The sequence below is a fragment of the Macrotis lagotis genome, chromosome X (assembly GCF_037893015.1).
Source record: "Macrotis lagotis isolate mMagLag1 chromosome X, bilby.v1.9.chrom.fasta, whole genome shotgun sequence".
Lineage (NCBI taxonomy): Eukaryota > Metazoa > Chordata > Mammalia > Peramelemorphia > Peramelidae > Macrotis > Macrotis lagotis.
Genome location: NC_133666.1, coordinates 418,275,652 through 418,298,805, shown reverse-complemented (window position 1 = coordinate 418,298,805; position 23,154 = coordinate 418,275,652). Strand labels below are relative to the sequence as shown.

At 35.2% G+C, this 23,154-nt stretch overlaps 1 protein-coding gene across 6 annotated transcripts in view; it reads left to right on the top strand.

The window, feature by feature from the left end:
- CHD7 (chromodomain helicase DNA binding protein 7) overlaps window positions 1-23,154 on the top strand; it is a 231,432-nt gene that overhangs the window by 60,956 nt on the left and 147,322 nt on the right. For 5 of the 6 annotated variants that reach the window (XM_074204185.1, XM_074204183.1, XM_074204186.1 and 2 more), the window contains one exon: window positions 20,385-22,228. In XM_074204185.1, the coding sequence (XP_074060286.1) occupies window positions 20,564-22,228 (1,665 nt within the window). In that variant the 5' untranslated portion in view covers window positions 20,385-20,563. Of the gene's footprint in view, window positions 1-20,127; window positions 22,229-23,154 lie in introns of those variants that run through there. The other variant, XM_074204184.1, reaches the window with a different exon arrangement.

The following is a 23,154-nucleotide window of genomic DNA, read 5'->3' as shown; positions in this document are numbered from 1 at the left end:
AGCTCATTAGAGCAATGTTTAATATCATCTCAAGAAAAGGTTTAAATGTGTTCAACATAATTCAGTTAATCAAAAATTTTATGAAGTGCACAAGATACAAAAATGAAAAATGACGCAATGTTTGCCTTCAAGAATCCTATGTGGAGAGAGTAGAAAAAAATACCATGTATAGGAATTGCTCATTAACCCAGTAGCCCTTGTTCAAAAACCTTGGGTTGTTTTTTTTTTTGTTTGTTTGTTTTACTGTACCTCCCACCTCAACATCTCTTACCTCTATTCCCTCTTTTCTTTTCTTCATACCATTACCCCTAATAGAGGACCATCCTCTAGTGTCTAATACTTTTTGAGTACCTTTTACCAGAGCCTTTTCCTACATTCTCTACCACTTGTCAACCATCCTTCAAAAGGTGTCTGAATTAACTTTATGTAAAGATACTCTTCCATTCAAAAACTTTTAGGGACTCTGTTTTGACTAGTCATTCACCTAGGAAGCATTTATTAAGCTCTTATCAAATTCAAACTCATATCTGGAATTCAAGTGTTTTTCGTAATGTGATGAAACCTACTCTTTCCTGCTTTATTTTGTTCCATTCTTTGTTCTCTGTGCTGAAACCAAATGGTGCCTTTTACCTTCTCTGAATATCTCCAATAATTTTTCACCTCTGTGTCTTTGCTCAGGTTATTCCCTCTAATGTCTTTCCTCTTGTATTCCTTTGTTAAATTATTTTTTTCAACCCGGAAAACCCCATTTAAATACCACCTCTTCTACCCTGAGAGATAATGACGTTTCTTCCTTTAGAACATATGAAGCACTTCTGTTTCTTCCCTTAATATTGTGTATTGCCATTTCTTTGTTTTTTATCCCTTTCCTGAACTATAAGTTACATGTGGTCAGGGATCATAGTTTTTCCTAAATTTTTCCTTTCCTCCCCCCAATAATATATGCACTGTATACAATTGAAGTTTGCTAAATGTATAATGACTTAATTTAATAGTGACTTGAGATTTAGGAGGTATAATGTTCTCTTCTATGTGTATGGGAAATCAGAGATGGTATTATCAAAAGGTATGTAGATCAGGAGGTTGCAAGGTGGGAAAATATCCAGAATCAAGGGGGAAGAAGGACTTCTGAGTATCTGGCAATATATAACAGGTATGAAATGCTTCCCACAGAGGAAGGGTCTGGAATGCCTGATGAAGAAACAGCTTCTCACACTCCACTGAAAGAAAAGGGGGATTCACAAATGCCACCAAGAGTGAGGGCATCTGTTATTGGCCCCAGGAAGAAGAGTTGTGTCGTGGTGTTAGGTGACTCCCTGGCGATATGTACGGAAGTGGCCATATGTCAACCTGGCATGTGCAGTTGGGATGTGTGTTGTATTCCTGGGATATTCATTTGGGATGTGACACAGACTGTCCTGAGGCTTGTCAGAGTGAAGTAGTTCCACCTACTACTGGCGATCCATATGGGAACAAATGATACTGCCAAAGGGAAACTGGAATAATAAAGTTCAAAGCAGCAAACCTGAAGGACTTAAGGACACAGGTAGTGTTTTCATCTCTTTTCATTATTGCCAATGTGAAGACTTAGAAGAAGCAGCAGGATATAGAAAGTGAATACTTTGCCAAGAAGATGATGTCAGAATGTGATTTGGTTTTCTGAATGATGGCATGATGGTCATGTTTGTCCTTCATTCTAGAAGAACATGACATCAGGGAGGTGATGCCATGACATGCACTTGAATTGGATTTGAATGAGGGGGTGTTGTGCTCATGTGTTCCTCCAGAGCCATTTAGGTCCAGTGGCCAGATATGAATTAGGACAACTGGAGGTGACCCTGGAGGCAAGGCAATCAGGATTAAGTGATATCTAAAGAAACAAATGCTATACATGGATTAAAGGAAAAAAAGGTCATTATTAATTTAGGGTAAAATGACAGGATTAAAGAAAAGGTTTCCTAGAGGAGGTGGCATTTAGATTGAGCTTCCAAGGTTGAAAAAGAATTTTAATGAAGAAAGAGGCTAAAGGTGGGGGGCGGGATAATCTGAGATTGGATTTGAACTCAGGTCCTCTTGACTTCAGGGCCAGTGCTCTACCCACTGCCATTCGGTCGCCTGATGGCGTGATGATATAGTCTTTTGTTCCCCATATGTCTACCTCTAATAAGTCTACTTAGAGACTTGTCAGTTAAGAAGCCATTTAGGAAGTTGTAGTGATCAAGTTGGTAAAGGGTCTATTACTGCAGGCAGAGATATAAAATAGGAAGAACAGCAGTGAAAGTGGTAGTACCTCATAGGAAACTATCACCAGGATAGAAAGGATAAAAAGACTGTGATCTATACAAGAAACCACATATTAACATGGAAAACCACAGCTTAGCATTATCCATATTGTATTTTTATTTATTTTGTTAAATATTTTCATGTGAGGAATGCTATGGGTATGACATCTCTAATCTCTGTCAGTCAATGGATATAGCTATTAATAAACCAGCACATGAAAGAACTAGCACACCTAACTCATTAAAGAAAATTATATTACAGGTTGTGTTGAATATTTCACAAAAGTATGGAAGTAAAAGACATATTTGACTTAAGAGGAATAGATTGAGTATATGAGAGAGTAGTATTGCATTAATAGTATATTCTTTTATATCAAAATTTTGAATTTAAGGGAAAAAAATTGGAGAGCACTTCTCAGTGCATCCAAGGAAGGATGAATAAACTGATATTTGGAGTATAATATATATGTATATCATGTATGAAGATATATGCATATGAATATATGTATATATACTAGCAGTCTAGTTTGAAGAATTGAATGACATTTTTGATCCAAACTATCAGCCTCGTGTAAAATGAACTAGAGGAGGAAATGGCAAACCACTCCAGTATCTTTGCAAAGAAAATTCCAAGATGGGGTTATAAAGAATTGGATCTAATGAAGAACAATGAACATCAAAAAAGATTTTATAGAATATAGATAGAATTTGTATTTTATAGACTGCTTAGAGTAATTGACATCCAGTTGACTGACATCCCTTCTAATTCTTAAATGTCTTGTTAGATTCTTGTTAGAGGTGGCACCTGAGCTAGACTTGGGAGGAGAAAAGTTTCAATATGAGTACATAATGCTCATTTACATGGGAAAGTTCAAGCACCATGGAACAGAATCAGGGAAGAGTGGGTTTAATTAATAATAATAATAATAATAATAATAATAATAAATAATAATATCTAACATCTAACTTTTACATATACTTACTGTATGTCAGGTGCTGTACTAGAGTGCTTTACAATTATTATGTCATTTGATCCTTACAGCAGCCCTGGGAGGGGGCTGTTGCTATTATTTTTACAGATACCCTTTTAGAAATGAGGAAACTGAGGCAAACAAAGTCAAGTGATTTGCTTAGGATCAGATGTCTAGTAAGTGTCTGAGGCCAGGTTTAGGTCTTCCTGACTTCAGACCAGGCTCGATCCATTGAGTCACCTAACTCAGGACTCATACGAGGGTACTTTGTAAGAATGGAACCAGGCTCTGGAGGAACTTGACTAAGAAATGACTACAGGAATGATTAGATCAGATCTGAATATTACTTTGGATCTATGAAGGATGGAAACAGGGAGACCAGTTAAGAAGCTATTATAGTAGTATAAACTCTAAATAATGGTGGGCCTGAATTAGGGTTGAACTAGATATTAGTAGGACTGATGGGAGAAGTATTTTTGAGGTAGAGTGACAACTTAGGAATTTAATTGGATGTTAGAGTGAAAAAAATGGAAAAGTTCAAGGTAATTTTGAGATTTCAAGTGTGGATAAAGTTAGCACCATTAAGAGAACTAGAGAAGTTGAGAAGGGTGGATAGATTTTTTTGGGGGGTAAGAAGATCACTTGAATTTGAGTTATCAGTGGAATAATCATAGATATTTGGAAATGTGAGGTTGTAGCACTGGGTGAAATCTAGAACTTTGGTTATTGGTTCTAGAGAAAGTCAATTAAATATATGATGCCATTAGATTTCCATAAAAATAGAAATAACCAAATAACCAAATCTTCTCTCCTGAGCACATTTTCTTAAAAAAAAAACTCAAAAAATTATTGGAGTTGTTCACCAGTTATTCCAAATATAGGGTATTACTCTTTACCATTGTTCTTTGACTTTAGAGGTATAAAATCAAAGAACAATTTTTTTTTGTTCTATTCAGCAAAGCAAGCAGAATTGCAATGATGACTGCCATTTCGTAGGTATGGAATTTTTTATATGATTCATGTAGTTTTTTCAATTTAGTCATGTAGTGTTTTAGTTTGTTACTGAGCATTACAGATTTTTTTTTTTTTTAGGTTTCTGCAAGGCAAATGGGGTTAAGTGGCTTGCCCAAGGCCACACAGCTAGTGTCTGAGACCGGATTTGAACCCAGGTACTCCTGACTCCAGGGCTCGTGCTTTATCCACTACGCCACCTAGCCGCCCCTTTACAGATTTTTTTAAAGGGAGGGATTTGCTAAATGGGGAATTGGAATGTACTTTATCAATGCCATCTCTTGATTCCTAACTTTCTTCAAAACTTAAGTGCCACCTCCTTCATAAAACCTTTCATTAACTCTTCCTACTACTAGTTCTCCCTATTTTGATTCACTTATTTTATGTTTTGTATATAATATAATTGTCCCCCGTATAATGTAAACTTCTTCAGGGCAGGGATTGTTTCATTTTTGTCATTGTATCTTTAGCATTGAACAGACACTTAAATATGATTACTTGAAAGAGATAAACTGAAAGAGGAATTATTTATTAATCATCTGCCTTACAAGGACTACATGAGAAGATAAAGAGTTGAAAAAGTTCCATGTCAGACTGTCACCCCATCTTATAGCAGGGAAGAAGCTAGAGGAAAAGACTCACCCTGTTTTTTATTAGTGTGGGGCATTCTTTGGTGAGAAGACACTCATCCACATTTTGCAATTTATAGAGAAATATGTAAAACACTATGATTAGATTTTACATATCTCATTTGTAATAGGTAAAGGACTTGAAAGCAGGTCTTCCTGACCCCAAGGCCACATGTAGAGTCTCTGTTCACTATGTTATGCTATTGTAGCGGGGATCTAGGTTATAAAAGGGATCTAGGTTTAAAAATGCCAAATAATGTTGAACTTTTTGCTGGTATGTTATATTAATAACTAGCGTCTGTGGCAATTACTACCATCCAGACCCTTCTATTATTACTCTATTATTGTTCGATTAAAGTGTTTCAAGAAAAGATAAATTTTCTTTCAACTGGTTCAGGTAAGATTTCTGATAGACAGTTTAAGAGAATGAATATGTGTAAGGTGTTTTAATATAGAAGGGATGTGTTAGAGAATTTAGGTAGAGTAGCTAAGAAGGCATTCCATCTTAGCTTTGTGGTAATGGTGGTGGCGGCTTTGTGGTAGTGTGAAATATTGTCCTGATTCTGCTCATTTGATTTTACCATCAGTTTTCCCAGATTTTTCTGAAAATATTCTGCTTTGTCATTTCTTATCTTATAATGGTATTCCACCACAATCATATACACAACTTGTTCATCCATTCCCCAGTTGATATGCATTGCCTCAATTTCCGATTCTTTGCCACCACAAAAAGATAACTATTTTTGTACATATATGACCGTTTCATTTCTTTGATCTCTTTTGGGGTTATAGACCTAGTAGTGAGACTCTTTTTAAATGGTGAAATAGCTCTGTTGAGTTTTGGATAGCTGAATTTTAACCATTAATGTAAAGGGGGGAGTAGTTATTGTAACATAAAACCTCAAAAAATAACAACTGTTCAACAGCAAAACTAGATGCAGTGGTATTTATCACATCCCCATTTGTTTCATTAGATGACTGGTATAACAAAAGACCATCTCACAGGAGATCCAGATTTTCTACTTCATATTAATCATTCTGCTATTACAGAACATTTGAAAATGTGACAACTGCATTTAATTAATTCTTAATTCTCCTTTTGGGATTAAATAATCCCCTTTTCTTTAATTGATCTTTAGGACATAATTTGAGACTCTTCACCATTTTAGTCTCTTCCTGAATGTGCTTCACTGCTCCTTAAAAAATGCCCAGCATTCAATACAAAACTCAAGATACCTATTTTTTAAAATGGCATCTAAGTCTTTTAAAATCTGATTATGTGATATGAATTTGTATATGTTAGTGACTTTTCTGCTTTTTTTTTTTTTTTGATGAGGCTGAGTTAAGTGACTTGCCAAGGGTCACCTAACTAGTCAGTATTAAATGTCTGAGGTAGATTTGAACTCAAGTATTCCTGACTCCAGGGCTGCTCTTCTATACACTGTACTACCTAGTTGTTCCTAGTGAGGTCTTTTTTTGAAAAAGTTTACAATCTGGTTCTAGTCTCATCATTTATTACTGTATTTCATCTATGCTTGTCTTGCTTTTATGTATCTACCCACTCTTCAAACTGAAATGGGCCTTCTTCTGCCCCCCAACCTAGCAACTCTTGATTATAATCTTTCAAGGGCTAACTCATATGCATCCTTTTCTATGAAGCTTATCCTGATCTCTCCAGGTACAAGTGATCTTTCTTTAAATGCTCATAGATATAGAAATTTCTTCTTTACTATTGTTTTTCTTTCTGTAGACTGCTGGTGGTGGAGTGAATACAATCCCATGTCTGCAATCAGAAGACCTGAGTTCCTATCTAGCCTCAGACATTTGCTAGTTGTGCAACTTTGAGCAAATCACTAAAACTCTATTTATTTCAGTTCCTCAGCTGTTAACTAGGGATTATAATAGCCCTTACATCCCAGAGTTGTTCATATGTGAAAAGTTCCTAGCCCAATGCCTCCTGCTATATAAGTTCTTACACCCCTTCTTTTCCTCTTCCCAAACTGATCTTTTGCTCCCTACTATAAATGTTATTTGTTTATCCATCCCTTGTGAAGAAAAGTAAAATAAAAAAAAATCAGCTGTCACATAGTGCCAATGAAGGATAACCAAGTGGACAGTCCTTGGATTCATTCCATTGCTATCCTTAGACTGTCAGCATAACTCATGGAAGGTCTCTTCTTTCCCTAGCACTCTGAGCGAACTCTTTGTCTCGAACTTATGGGAGAACGTGGACAAGAGCTACACTAGATGGTATTGCTGGATAGATTGGTATATATTCATTGTGGAAGCAGTACGCAGATTACCAAGATCACAGATCTCATTGGAGATTTGAATGTTGTCCTCTTTTTCCCCATATCACTTATTTTTTTTAACTCTTTTTTTAACATAAGAAAGATTTTATTTATTTTGATTTTACAATTTTTCCCCAATCTTGCTTCCCTCCCCCCACCTCCCTCAGAAGGCAGTCTGTTAGTCTTTACACTATTTCCATGGTATACATTGATCTGAGTTGAATGTGATGAGAGAGAAATCATATCCTTAAGGAAGAAAAATATAGTATAAGAGAGATAGCAAAATTAGATAAGATAACGGTTCTGTTTTTTTTTTTAATTAAAGGTAATAGTCTTTGGTCTTTGTTCAAACTCCACAATTCTTTCTCTGGATACCGATGGTATTCTCCATTGCAGAGAGCCCCAAATTGTGCCTGATTGTTGCACTGATGGAGTGAGCAAGTCCATTAAGGTTGATCATCACCCCCATGTTGCTGTTATGGTGTACAGTGTTCTTCTAGTTCTGCTCATCTTGCTCAGCATCAGTTCATGTATATCCTTCCAGGTTTCCTGAATTCCCATTACTCCTGGTTTCTAATAGAACAATAGTGTTCCATGACATATATATATACCACAGTTTGTTAAGCCATTCCCCAATTGAAGGACATTCACTTAATTTCCAATTCTTTGTCACTACAAACAGGGCTGCTATAACTATTTTTGTACAAGTGATATTTTTACCCTTTTTCATAATCTCTTCAGGGTATAGACCCTGGATCAAAGAGTATGCACATTTTTGTTGCCCTTGGGTGTAATTCCAAATTGCTCTCCAGAAAGGTTGGATGAGTTCACAGCTCCACCAACAATTCCCACATCTCTTATAAGCTCTTTTAGGGTAAGGTGTCTACTGCATATTTGCAGTCCTGAGACTGGGCAGTTACTGATATATAGGGATCAGAATTGGATTTGTTATTTCTTTGTGCTATGAATACCCAGAGTATAAACCTCTTTCTTACCAAATCAAATAGGCCCATTCTTTTTAACTTATTGTTTTAGTGGATCAGTGATGACAAACTAACAAAAATGAGTGCCCATATTACAGGATACATATTGACATAGAAAACCACATATTAATATTATTTATGTTTTGATTTGGGGAGAGCGGTGAGATGTTTGACACCCTGGTCTATATCACTGAAGGGTGAAACAGCTTGCTCAGAACTACATAGCTAGTACATATCAAACACAGGACTGAACTCCATGACTGACTGACTCTCTATTCACTAGTTTAGTTTTATATATAATTGGTACTTTGTAAGTATTTGTTGAATTTTTAATTTAATTAAACCAAGGACAGAACTCCAATTATAAATCCACCCAGATATCCTTAATTTAGGCTGATAATTGTCAAAACAAGAAACTTAGAGATATAGTCAATGGTTTCTTTATCTTTTCATTTTTAAAAAATATTTTCACTTTTATTGTATTCTCTGTTACTTGGATAACATGCCATCATTAGTTTTTAATTGATAAAATCCCCAAAATGAATACTTTGGGAAATCCAGAATGTAGAAGGTGCTAATATGAGATGAGGTTGGAGAGGGAGAAAGTGCCAAATTGTGAAGGTCCTTGAATTCCCATTGTCATTACACTAGTAATACTCTCATTAATATTAATCTGAACTAATAAAATAGCCTCCTTACAGATGTTCCAATCTTCAGTTCTCTCTGCTTGCTAGTCATGCCACTGCTTTGCTACAAAAACTTCAGTGGCTAAGCAAAATTCACATTCCCCATCCTGTTAGAGAACCGATACAACCAGGTGTGTCAGTCTCTCTTTCTAGCATTATCTTATGTTACTCCCTTCTGAATACATATTTTTTTAATATTCATATAAGAACTTTGAAGGCTGCAGTAGAGAAGGGTTTCATGTGAATAGCAGTTGAATTTGGGTCAGTTGGTCTGAAGGGACAGGTGAGTGTCCTTATCAAGGACCCAGGTGAAAGGGAGTCAGTTGGATTCAGATTATCTGAATCCAAAGAAACCAACTGGAGCCTTGGGGAGAGTTCTCTTTTCTTTGTGAAGGGCAGGGTCACCCTGGAATGAGTTTGCTTGAAAAGAGGGCCTGTGCCTTGGAAAGGATTGTGTCTGGTGAGCTCCAGCCTGGGGAAGTGAATTTGTAGAGCTGAGCAGCATGGATCTCTGAGTGACAGATCCTGGAATGAGTTTGCTTGAAAAGAGGGCCTGTGCCTTGGAAAGGATTGTGTCTGGTGAGCTCCAGCCTGGGGAAGTGAATTTGTAGAGCTGAGCAGCATGGATCTCTGAGTGACAGATCAGCTTTGTCCTACCATGGAAAGTTTGTTAACAAATTGTACCATGGTAAGGAGTAGTCCATTATGAGACAGGTTAGCTTTACTGTTTTGTAGAAAGTACGTCACCATAAAATTATCATGCCTATGCTCTGCCCAACATAATGGTAATGCTGTGGTACCTCATTGACATAGGAGAGACTTCATCCAGTAGGCCAAGGTCTTCCACTGTATCCAGCCCATCACGAGAAGTCCTGTTTCCTATTAGATCAGACCATAAAGATGGTTCTGAGGAGGCAGTGAGAGGGATGTCTTTGCATAGCACTCCCTTCGCTATAAACGACATAATGTTCAAGTCATGTCATCAATCATATGATGTCATGCTCTTCTTTGAGTTTGAAGGACAGTAATCATCATTTCTTTCTTCTATACATTTTAAGTACTAGGCAAACCAGATTACTCTTCTCCCCTTTGAACCTAATTTTTCCCTACTTTGTTCCCTAATCCTACTGTATTCATTCTTTTTCTTCCTTGTTGAAATTTCACTCATTCTTTGAAAGCTCAATTCAGAGACCCTTTCTTCTAAGAAGTTTGATCCTCCTGAGTTTGCCTATAAGGCTCCTTTGCAGGGATCATGGAGCACTGTTGTTTTAAACTCTTTCCCAGATTTGTTTTGCAGTAATATTCTGTATTAAAGCTCTATTAATAGTTTATCTCCCTACTAGACTGTCAAATCCATAGAGCATAGACTATACATAGTAGATGAATTATTTATTGATGTACCATATTTCCCCCCCAAAATATCCATTTTGAGTATTTGTGGCAACTAGGAGGAGCAGTGAAGAGTGTTCAGGAGTTTGAGGTCACTTCTGTCTTCCTCAATTTTCTCGACAGTAAAATTGAATAGCACCTGCCTCACAGGGTGATGACATTGTGCTAAGTGCTTTTACAGATCTGTCCTTTGATCCTTACAAGGACCTACTAGGAGTAGATGCTTCAGAAACATTTTGTTACTCCTCATCTTTCCAGTCTGGTAAAAGTTTCTCTAAGCTAAAATGTCCATTTTGCCTACGAAAAGAGAGACAAGTTTTAGTGTCCGGAGTTTTAGCTTATCAGATTGTCCACAGGGTATGCATTTTCTATCATAGCACTTCATAAATACCAACTAATAAGTTGTGGAAGAATTGTGGTTTGCATCAATAGAGGGAAACATCTTACTGAACTTGTTATATCATAAACTATTGATGAAATAAGAGTTATGTTGCTTATAATTGAAATTATGTATTTTGGGGGGGGTGAACTTTAAAATATCCACAAAAAATTCAGTAATTTGTTAATTTAAATCGAAACATCCATTTAGGATGATATAATTTTGGGGAATCATTATCTTAAAACTCAGAAGTACAATTTTTATACTTTATGGGAGGGAACTAAGGGCTCTGCTTATTTTAAACTTCCGAGAAATTCAGAATTACTTTTAGAAGGAATACTTCTATATGTCTTCAATAGATATAGCCTTATTGGAACCTAGATTTAGGATTGGAAGGGGAAAATAGATATCATCAACTTTATAAAGCTGAGACACAGAGAGGTGAACAAATTTGGTATGTTTTTCTTTGAATTCCAAGTCCAATGTTCCTTTAACTAATGAATGTATTTAATGAATATATTTTACTTATTAAGAAAATATTTAGTTTATTGCATAAACAGTAACAAGGAAATACTTTGTGAAATATTCTTTAATTTTATTATAAGTCTCATTATAAATTTTATTATAATTCTTATTATGAATATAGTACATATACTGTATTTTGAAGAAATCTTCAGACTTCGTCCTGTTCCAATTCCCTCCAATTTTGGTTATCCATTTTTATTGTATATTCGTCTTCTTACTTCACTGAGTATGATTGAAATTTGAAATATTATTCCCCATAACTTCTTTTGCATAAAATCACCATATATTAACAGTTTCAGTCCTTTGAAAAACCTTCTGGCCTACTGGTATGACCTCTGCCCTTTGAATCTTTTGACATTCAATCTGTCTTTGTGCTTAAGTTTTTTTCATGATAGATAAGATTCCCTACAAATCACATATACTCTGCTCTAGCAAAGAAAGATGATTTTTGTCTGTAGTCCTGCCAAATTTTTCAACAGAAATATTGGTAGTGTGTATAAGAATTCTGTATAATGCTTGCTCCAGCCTATCTCATAACTAGTCTGGAGTGCTCTTTGTTTCCCCTAGAATATGAAAAGGATGCTACTTTCAGCTTTCTAAATGCTTTTTAAATGCTCAAAAGTGTATGAAGTTGCTTGGCCAACTAATCAGTTATCATTGCAGGAAGTGTACAAAAACATGATCCTTAGAAAGAGTCATTACTTGCACTGGGTGTTCCCCTCTCTGATCTGCCCCCCCCCCCCCATCTTCAGTGTGTTGCCCCTTGGTCCACTCTTGAATCTTCATGTTTTAATCAAGTTTGTAAAAGATTGTGATTGCTAGGAGATCACTTGACAGTTGAGTAAGAGTACAATTCTCTTTCCTCCTCCAATCCTATTCTTTTTTTGTTTTTGCATTGGCATCACATAACTGTCCTTTGTATACCAATGAATTGGAATGAATTGGAGAATGATGCTTTCTAAAGGTGATTTTTTTTAATTAGGTTAATTAATATATGGTAGTCTTTTAGACAGTTTTTTTCTTAGACATAGGATATTTTAAAAGGTTTTAATATATGATGTTAGCTCCTACATTTTCTAAAACTTGAACTATTCCAATAAAGTTCCACAACATAACTTTTACCTAGAGTACTGGAAATTAATTTCTCTAATTTCATTAACATGTAACTTTTTTGTCTTTTTGATATGTATTTCTCTCCAAAAGATTTAAAGTAATTTAGGAAATTAATTTCTATAGAGTTGTGACTTTTTAAAAGTGTATTTTCTACTGTAGTGAATATACGGTTTTTAATTTCTTCTCCTTTCTGATTCATATGTTCTATATGGATTTAGCTATTTTTAAATTACAGACTTCCAAGGAACCTTAGTAGTAATCTGGATCATCTACCACCTGAACAGGAATTTGTTTGACCACCTTACTGACAAGTGTTCATCCAGTCTCCACGTGAAGCCTTTCAATAAGGGATCATTCCATACCTCTTGGGACAGTTTATTTCATTTTTGTACAACCATAAGAAGGAAGATTTTTTTCCCTTATAGAGCCAAAATCTCTCTGCTCCCTGTCACTTCTACCTGTTTCTCCTGGTTCTGCCCTCAGGGGCCAAGCAAAACCAGCCTAATCCCTCATTTACATGACAGCCCTTCAAGAAGTGCTTAAAAAACAGCTATCTTGTCCTTCCTTTATCTTATCTTCTCTAGGTTAAATATCCCTGTTTCCTTTACCTGAGTCTATATGACATAGTTTCAAATCCTCTTAACATGGTTGCTTTTCTTTAGACATGCTCCAGCCTGCTATTGCCATTTCTGTGTAAGCAGAACAATTCAGATGTGTTCTGATACAGTAGGACATTAACCTCCCTTTTTCTGTCTGAAGTTTTGCATTAACCTTTTTAGCTGCCATGTCATGCAATTGAGTCATACTGAGCTTGATAACCCTCTTAATTTTCCAATATTGAAAGTTTATAAACAGTCTCATCTTTGAATCCCACATTATTAGGAACTTGAGAAAAATTATAGTGCATCTAAAGTAATGTTTACATACACATACATACACGGAAAAAGAATGCTTTTGAGACACGTATCTTAACTAAAAATTCTTGCATAGCTCTTTTGATCTCCAGCTTGCCTCTTTTAGGAATAGTCAGCTTCCCCCTCAGTGGAGAGTCTAGGCTAAACTTTATACTTAATCACTGGCTAAATGGCTTCCTTAGGCCACTAAGAAGATGAGTCTTATTTACCTCTGCTTCATGTCAACCACATGACATCTGTATTTTCATCCAAGATTTTAAAAAATATTTAATAGAAGATAGGGTTAAAGGCAGACTGAAGTGGTACCCTATTTGAGACTTCCCTCTTTATTAACATTACTCTGTTTAGTAGCTGTGAAGATAGTCCTGGGTGCTATCTGGATGTTCATATTTAATCACGTTTAGACTGAGGATCACTATAGTCTTTGTTTCTTTTCCCAGAGGACTTGAAATTTTAAAAGAGTTTTCAGGAAATAATTTTTTTTTTTTTTTTTTTTGCAAGGCAGTGGGGTTAACTCAGGTACTCCTGACTCTAGGGCTGGTGCTTTATCCACTGAGCCACCTAACTGCCCCGAAATAATGCTTTTTTAAAGTTGAAGTACAGGGCATTTTACTTCTTGTCAAGGAACATTTAGCATTTTCTCTGCCTCATGCTTTTATGAAACAACATCTGATTGTAGGATATCAGTATTGACTTTCCTGAATTTTTACATACTTGTATTAAAAATGACTTACTAGATTTTTATAGCATATGTTTTAAAAAGAAAATATTTAAATATTCTGAAAATTCTTGAACTTTAAATGTTTCATTGAATGCATTTTATCTTATAAAGGAACTACCATAATCAGTCTCATTTATGTGGAAATAACTGAATTTTTTCTGCAACAAACCTGTGAAATACTGTTAAGTAATATGGTACTAGATTACCACTGCAAAAAATAAAATGTTAAGTATAACTGTGTTTTGTGTCTTGCAAAAATATGGGGCAAAACAAATGGAATTTTCTTAAAAATGAAGACATTTTTGGAAGCCACTTTGTGAAATAGCATTACAAGTAAAATACTCCTTAGTGATAATTTTTAAGTTGAATAATTATTTGATGGATTTGTCAAAGTTAACTTTTTTCAAATGCAAACATACTTTAGAAATCTTTTTTTTATATGAAGCTTTTAAAAGCCATTATCAGTCCTCACATTCACATGTGTTATTTTTATTGTGTTAAAATGGAAAATGAAGTGTGGTACTGACTTATAATACCTGAATTTAGAATAATTCATTTTTTTCTACAAAAATGAAGTTTGATTACTGTTTGCAAATTGTGTTACCATAATGGATTTATAATACTTATTGACTTTTATTTTTCTAAAATATTTGGAATTTTACACTGTCATTGCTGTAGGTAGGGCTTGATCGTTGTGAGTTTATTCTTTTAATAAATTAATGACTGATATGACTATATATATATATATGTGTATATTCATATCCATAGAAATGTATTAAAGCTTGTAAATATTTTCTGAACATTGATGGGGAAAAAAAGGATTGCATTTCTAAAATAACAGATACTTAAAATTCCATTAGTTTGCTGTGACTATTCAAAGAAATGATTCCTTTCATAGTAAAAATTATATTTTTCAAGAAATGAAAATATAAGGAAAATATTTAGTAAAAACTTTATCAGGTGTTTAGGATTTAAAACTTGAATCATAACATAAATATTCACAAATCGTCACTTGTTTCATCATGTCGGTGAGTTTGGAATTGAAAAAAAGTACTCTTCAAAGTGTTAGTGATTAGATAAAATACTATTTTTCTTAAGTGAGAATGTGCAGAGTAGAATTAATTATCTTTGCCAAAAAAATAATGAATTTTTATATCACCCAAGAAAGAGCATTTGTATTATATCTTACACTGCTAAAGCATGTAATTTAGAAGGGGAAAAATATTTTGGACACCGTATTCTTGCTGTACATGGTAAACCTGCAGCTGAAAAGCCAAGTTCCTGATTCTTTCTGTGGGTTATTGTCAGATATATTGTTAGCTATCTGCCAGTTCAGTTGACTTCCCCAAAGTGGCTAATACAAGATCCCATTGGACATCTCTGATACAGTCTTTGAAAGATTCTAATAAAAATACTTCAGTGTAAATGGGAACATATCAGTTGAGGAAACTTTAATATTAGATGTATTCATTGATTTAGTTGTGATTTCTTTAACATGGAAATAGTTTAGTCCTCTTTTTAAGGAGAACACTTTGATTAGTTCATGGCACAAAAGCACTATAGCATCCAGAAGGGAGGTACCCATGTTGATCTCATTTTGTTCATATATAAATCTATCTAAGTATGTTGGAAATTTATGTTCAGTCATTGCTCATGCTGGATGTATGGTTACTCAAGTAGGTGGATGAAAAAGGTAGAAGAACCAAAAAGAAATAGTTCTTGAGTGAAACCTATGACTGTATGACCAAAAAAAGGGACATTTTAATAACTCCCTGAGAAAAATGGCCAGTCTATACTATTAGTACTGTTAGAATCTATTAGTAAACTTGTTCTAATGATAAAAACAAGAATCTGCAATGTCATCTTACCTTAAGAAAAGTATACTTGTTAAGAACTAGTTATTTGAGATTATAAGAAATCAGAAATGATAGAAAAATAAAATAGTCTTATTGGAAAATATATTGCAGTGCTGTATTTTCTATTCCTGATTTCCCGAGTAACATTTCCTCCTTGTGAGGATTCATTTTACCCAAGCAAATGTTATTCTGTGGCTTTAACTTGGCATTTTATTTTTCCACTTCCTAAAGAAGTAGTTGAAATTCCTGGTGTGTGTTTTGAGTAGCCAAACCCTGCTGGCATAGTTGTTTGGTTCATTAAAAGATGTATAACTCATGTAAACTATATAATTTTTAAGTATTGAAGGAATTTTCCATGATCCTTGAATGATCTAAGAGGTACTGCACAATTATTCACAAAATATAAGAAATACTTTATTTTTATTCTCCTTATATTTGTGAGTCATCTCTGAATAAAATACAGTGCATTTATACTTTTATTTTTCCCTTGTTATTAGATTCCATTTATTCATTTTGTTTTTCTCGGTCAAGGGAACATATGCTTAGAACCATAAAAATCTTAAGATGTTTGCTAAGTGAAGTTTATAAAAGTTTCTTCTGTAAAATGAGATATTTGATAAAGTGATCTCTAATGTCCTTATAATTCTATGTTTTTATGACTCTTAGATTCACAGCAAGGCTCTATAATTCTGTTAATTCTCACAAAATTAGTTGAGAAACTTGATAATTCTTCTCTCAACCTCATGAATAAGGAGACAAATAGAGAAAGATTCTACAATTCACTTTTCACATAATATTAAGCAGAGTGTCACTGTTGAAATTCATGTTACTAATTCATGTTTGTTGAATTCACTAGGCAGGTGCACTTGTTTCCCTTGGAATACATAAGTAAAACATTGTCAAATAAGTAACAAAAGAACACTTTATGATATGGTATATTAAATACTTGTCATAGTCCCTTTTCCTCCTACTTTTTGTCAAAAGTGATTTCAGAAGTCTTACAAATTAGAATGAATTAAGCTTTAATCATATTTTCATTTAATACTTAATACTGTAATTATTCACAAATGCAACTTATAATATTTGAATGTTCTCCAAATTGCAACTTGAGGGAAATAATTTAAAGACACCATTATTAATTGGCATTTTTATCTTTATTTTTATTTCCTCTTTAAATTCTGAACTTGACAAGCACAAAGTAAAATAAGCAACCTTTAAATTCTAGAATCAATTTGTACACAAAACTTTAAATCTTCATTCAGTAGAAGTATTTTCAAGCAAACATTAAATTTAACATGTAACTTTCAAACTGTCTACTTGTCAATGATTCTCTCTGGCCTTTTGTTGTCTTTTCCTTTTTAGTGGAGAGTAATTTCACCCTGAATCCCCTTCCTCATCCCATTCTCTTTCTCATTCTTGGAAAAGAAAAGATAAGCCAAATATTTGTAACAAATTTCCATATTGACAAGGTGCAAAAGTTTACTACTTATTCTACATCTTGAATGCATTGCTTTTCTTTTAGGAGAATACATTGCTTTTTCTTTTAGGATAATATGCTTCATGATTGCTCTCCTGGAATTATGGATGATCATTATATTGGCTAGAGTTATGTCTTTCAAAGTTGTTTTTCTTTGCATTGTTGTTATAAAAATTGTTCTTCTAATTTTACTCTGCATGAGTTCATATTAATCTTCTCAGGTTTCTCTGAAACTGGCCCTTTTGTTATTTCATATGGTATAATATTATTTCATTACATTCCCAGTCCATAATTTGTTCTTTCATTCTACAATAGATAGGCGCCCACTATGTTTCTAGTTTTTTGCCACCTCTCTCTCTCTCTCTCTCTCTCTCTCTCTCTTATATATATGTATGTATGTATCTATATATAGGTATGTGTGTGTATATATATTATATATAGTCCTTTTATCTTTTTTTAATCTTTGGTTTTTAGACTAAAGGTTTTTTATTGTTTTTAAAAAATAAGTAAAAAATGATTTTCCAAAAATATATATTAAAGTAATTTATTTTACATGAATGTAATTTCTTTTTGCATTCTGAACGAGGCCCTTATCCCTAGGTAATCAAGAGCTTCAAGGACTAAAGTTTGAAGAACTTTTGGTTTATAAAGTTACAGCAATACCTATTTATTTTTTCCTATGCTAAATTCATTTTCTGATGTATAACTTGTCTTCATGATTTTAAGTTTTAGCATGCTTTTTAAGTCATTATAATTATATTATCAGTTCTCATTTCTAATATTTCCAAGCCTTATGGTCCTATAAGGAAAAACTAATCTTGAATAAATTAATTTGACTGAGTTTTTTAGGTTAATTAGGTTTATTAATATTTCTCTTGCTTTTCATGTTGTTGTTTTTCTATTTTACTTTATTTCAGATGTTACATATACAAATACAGCCAATTTGCTTAAGTGTTCATCTTATTTTCACCTATTTAGCTATTGTTTCTGGGGAAAAAGAAATCTAGGTCAGAAAGGTAATAGCAGTCAACCTAGTAGGGAGAATGCTGATTTCAGTTGACAGATGTCATCTGAAAACTACAGATCTCAGGAACCTTTTAGGTTATTAGTCTGTAGTTCTAGCATTGAATAGGTATGCTGTTTACATTTTATATAGAGTAAACCATCATTTTGCTAGGAAATGTTAGAATGGGGTAAAATGAGTCTACAAGTTTTGGTCTAACATATTCTTATAAGTTGCTTGCTGTAGACCACTGATCATTTAAGTTTCTGTATGATAAATTCATAATTTGAACTTACCATGTGAACAACATTTTAAATTCCTTGAGAATCGCTTTCAAGAGGATTGATAGCATATATTATTTTTTATTTGCTATAAAGGAGAAAAAGTATAAATTTGAAAGATTCTTAATATTTCAGTCATTTTTCAAAAGTTAATTAGAGGGACAGCCAGGTGGTGCAGTGTATAGAGTACTAAACTTGGAGTCAGGAGGATCTGAGTTCAAGTCCAGTCTCAAACACTTAATGAGTACTTACCTGTGTGACCTTGAGCAAGTCACTTAATGCTATTGCCTTGAAAAAAAAATTAATTAGGACCTACATAGATCTTTTAATTAAAACTCAGGAAAAATATGAATTTTCACCACTTTACAGATCCATCTTATTTGAAGAACCATGGTACAATGGAAAGAATCTTAGTAATGGTATCAGAATACCTGGTTTGATTTTTTTTTTTTATTTTAACAGTCACCATGAAACCACTCAGTTTCTCTAAACTCTCATCTGCAAATTGGGGATAATAACAGCCTTACAACTGTTGTAAAAAAAAGAACTGCATAAACTTTAAAGGACTACTTAAAATAATAAGGAGTTGCTTACATAGTATGATTTGAAATCAAATGTTTCTTTGAAATTATTTGAATAAAATACCAACTAATGGATTACCCATGCTATTTGCTACAAACAAGGTGGTGCTGACTATATGAACTAGTTTAGACTTTGTTCCATGGAAATTATTTTCAGTATTATTTAATTTTATTTAATAAAGTTTTATGCTCTTGCTAATGAGAATAATCTTGTTCAAAGTATTTTTTCTTAATCTAGTCATCAATGGTATCCTATCTTGTCATTGGTAACCACTGTGCGTTTGGATGAATAACTTGTCTAGTGATTTAACTTCCTTTGTCATCAGTACACAGAATTTTGGCATAGATCTATTTAGTGAGCACTGAGCCATTTTTATTAGCCTAAATATGATATTTAAAAATTTGTCTTTTTTTATTTTTATTTTTTTAGGTTTTTGCAAGGCAAACGGGGTTAAGTGGCTTTTGCCCAAGGCCACACAGCTAGGTAATTATTAAGTGTCCAAGACTGGATTTGAACCCAGGTACTCCTGACTCCAGGGCCAGTGCTTTATCCATTAAGCCACCTAGCTGCCCCCAAATTTGTCTTCTTAACAAGGGAAAACTACCTTTTTAAATCTTTTTTTGAAAAACTGTACATTCATATTGTTAACCATAATACAATTCTGAACATATTTCACTATTTTCCAAACTTGTTTTTATCTGTTTTATGCACTGACAGGAGCTGCCTGTGACATACTATGTTACCTGCATATTTGTATGATGTCTCTAGGACTATGATTTAAGATGTAATGACTTTTTTTAGTGATTATAAGATATTTTATAAAATTTAATTAACTTTAGCTTATCACAACTCTAGATGATGATGTTTGCTCATCTGATTACATTGCTCAGAGGAATAAGGTTAAGGACATTCGGTTGGTAACTTAAAGCATTTTCAGGGTCTTAGTTCAGCAGATGGGCTGCTTGGCTGGATTCATACATCTGCCTGCCTGCTGTGGCAGCTGCTGCTGCTGCTGCTGCATGTTGTATGTTCTTTTGTTCTGTTCCATCCAAGAATGGAACACTGGGAAGTGTAGTGAATGGATTAATTTCAGGTTAAGGTTAGTGTTTTGTTTCTGAAGGAAGCTAATGAGTTTCTCTTAGAGTGGACTAGATTTACAAACTACAGATCAGTCAATGGGATAAATTAGTGTTGTATAATATAAACCAAATTCAAATGTAAAGTCTTGATAATTTTAAACATTTATTTCTAATTCTGTGTCTACTTTGTCTCCCTTCTCTTATTTTTCCAGGACTTATAATCAGACTTTGCTTGACACTGCATGGTTCAAGAGAATTAAGGAAATATGGAATGACATGAAGAAGATTAGCTAAGGATTAAAGGCTTTGGTGACAAGCACCTCAGTGAAGTGGTAAAGCACAGACTAGCTTTCTCCAATTGTAGCTCTGAGGAGCTGTGTGTTGGAAGAAGATGGCAGATCCAGGAATGATGAGTCTTTTTGGAGAGGATGGAAATATTTTCAGTGAAGGGTTGGAAGGTCTTGGAGAGTGTGGTTATCCTGAAAATCCAGTCAATCCCATGGGTCAGCAGATGCCTATAGACCAAGGTTTTGCCTCTTTGCAATCCTCTCTTCATCATCCTCCCACTAATCAGAATCAAGCAAAGTTGACCCACTTTGATCACTATAATCAATATGAACAGCAAAAGATGCATCTGATGGATCAGCCTAACAGAATGATGAGTAATGCCCCTGGGAATGGTATAGCCTCTCCTCACTCACAGTACCATAACCCTCCAGTTCCTCAGGTTCCTCATGGTGGCAGTAGTAGTGGTCAGATGGGAGTTTATCCTGGCATGCAGAATGAAAGGCATGGACAGCCTTTTGTGGACAGTGGCTCTATGTGGGGACCACGGGCTGTTCAGGTGCCAGACCAGATAAGAGCCCCTTATCAGCAGCAGCAGCAGCCACCCCAACCTCCACAGAATCCCTCTGGACCCCCTGGACAGGGTCATCCTCCACACATGCAACAGATGGGAAACTATATGGCTCGTGGGGATTTCTCAATGCAACAACATGGTCAGCCACAACAGAGGATGAACCAGTTTTCTCAAGGTCAAGAAGGCCTTAATCAGGGAAATCCTTTTATTGCCACCTCAGGACCTGGCCACTTGTCTCATGTGCCCCAGCAGAATCCCAGTATGGCACCTTCTCTACGTCACTCAGTCCAACAGTTTCATCACCATCCCCCCACTGCTCTCCATGGAGAATCAGTTGCTCACAGTCCCAGATTCTCCCCTAATCCTCCTCAGCAAGGGGCTGTTAGGCCACAAACCCTTAATTTTAGTTCTCGGAGCCAGACAGTACCCTCACCTACTATAAACAACTCAGGGCAGTATTCTCGATATCCTTACAGTAATCTAAATCAGGGATTAGTTAACAATACAGGGATGAATCAAAATTTAGGCCTTACAAATAACACTCCAATGAATCCGTCTGTACCAAGATACCCAAATGCTGTAGGATTTCCATCAAACAGTGGTCAAGGACTAATGCACCAGCAGCCCATTCACCCCAGTGGCTCACTTAACCAAATGAACACACAAACTATGCATCCTTCACAGCCTCAGGGAACTTATGCCTCTCCACCTCCCATGTCACCCATGAAAGCAATGAATAATCCAGCAGGTACCCCTCCTCCACAGGTGAGGCCTGGCAGTGCTGGAATACCCATGGAAGTTGGCAGTTATCCAAATATTCCCCACCCTCAGCCATCACACCAACCCCCTGGCACCATGGGAATCGGACAGAGGAATATGGGCCCCAGAAACATGCAACAGTCTCGTCCATTTATGGGCATGTCTTCAACACCACGGGAAATTAGCGGGCACATGAGACCAAATGGTTGTCCTGGTGTTGGCCTTGCAGATCCACAAGCAATACAAGATCGACTGATACCCAGCCAACAACATCCTGGTCAGCCCCCGTCTTTTCAACAGTTGCCAACCTGTCCTCCAATGCAGCCCCACCCAGGGATGCACCATCAGTCTTCACCACCACCACATCCACATCACCAGCCTTGGGCACAGCTCCACCAGTCACCCCAGAACACCCCTCAGAAAGTGCCTGTCCATCAAGTAAGTGACTTTTCCACTTGTGCTTGTTGAAATAGGAAATTAAACTTAGCTTCTGTTTTGTCTCATGTAACTCTCCCCTAAATAGGCAAAAGACTGCCTTTCCAGTGCTTTGCATGGTGCATGCTGGCATCTAGTAGACATTTAATCAGTGTATATTGATTGATTGATTTGAGTTGTAGCTTTCTTTGTTTATGCTTGCAAGCTGCTTGCTCAATAAATCAAAACAGTGTCTCAGGTTTAAATAGCATTTTAAAGTTGGTAAGATAAGTCTTGCAGTTACTCTATGGTGTTGGTAATAAAGGTATTTTTATATTTCTAGTTGGGGAAACTGAGGCTCAGAAGAATTAAGTAATTGACTTATTGCCACTTGACTGGAATTTTTTTTTTTAGTTTTAGTTTTTGCAAGGCAATAGGGTTAAGTGACTTGCCCAAGGTCATACAGCTAGGTTATTATTAAATGTCTGAGTCTGGATTTGAACTCCAGTCCTACTGACTCCAGGGCCAGTACTCTTTCCATTTAGTCACCTAGCTGCCCCCTTGACTGGAATTTTAATCTATTAACTCCTCTTCTCCAATTTTGTTCTTTTCTCCTCTTTAATTCATTTCTCTCCCTTTTCCACCTCCCTCATTTCCTCCCTCCCCTAAAACCTCAAACATAATAGTTACTTAAAACATGCTTTTTGATTGATTGTGATTTATTTAAACAAAGTTTTTCCTAGGTTTTATTGCACATAGGTATTCTTTTTCTTTATGTTGTTGAATTTTTTCAGAAGTTGTAGAATTCTTTTCCTTGCTTTTTAGAGGTCAGTTACGCTATCTACTTAATGTTTGTATGTACTTAAATTGCAAATATCAGAAAGTCAAAATAAACCATGTACTGCAGTGCTTTGTTTTATGCAGATTTTGTTCCTAATCACTGAGAAAAA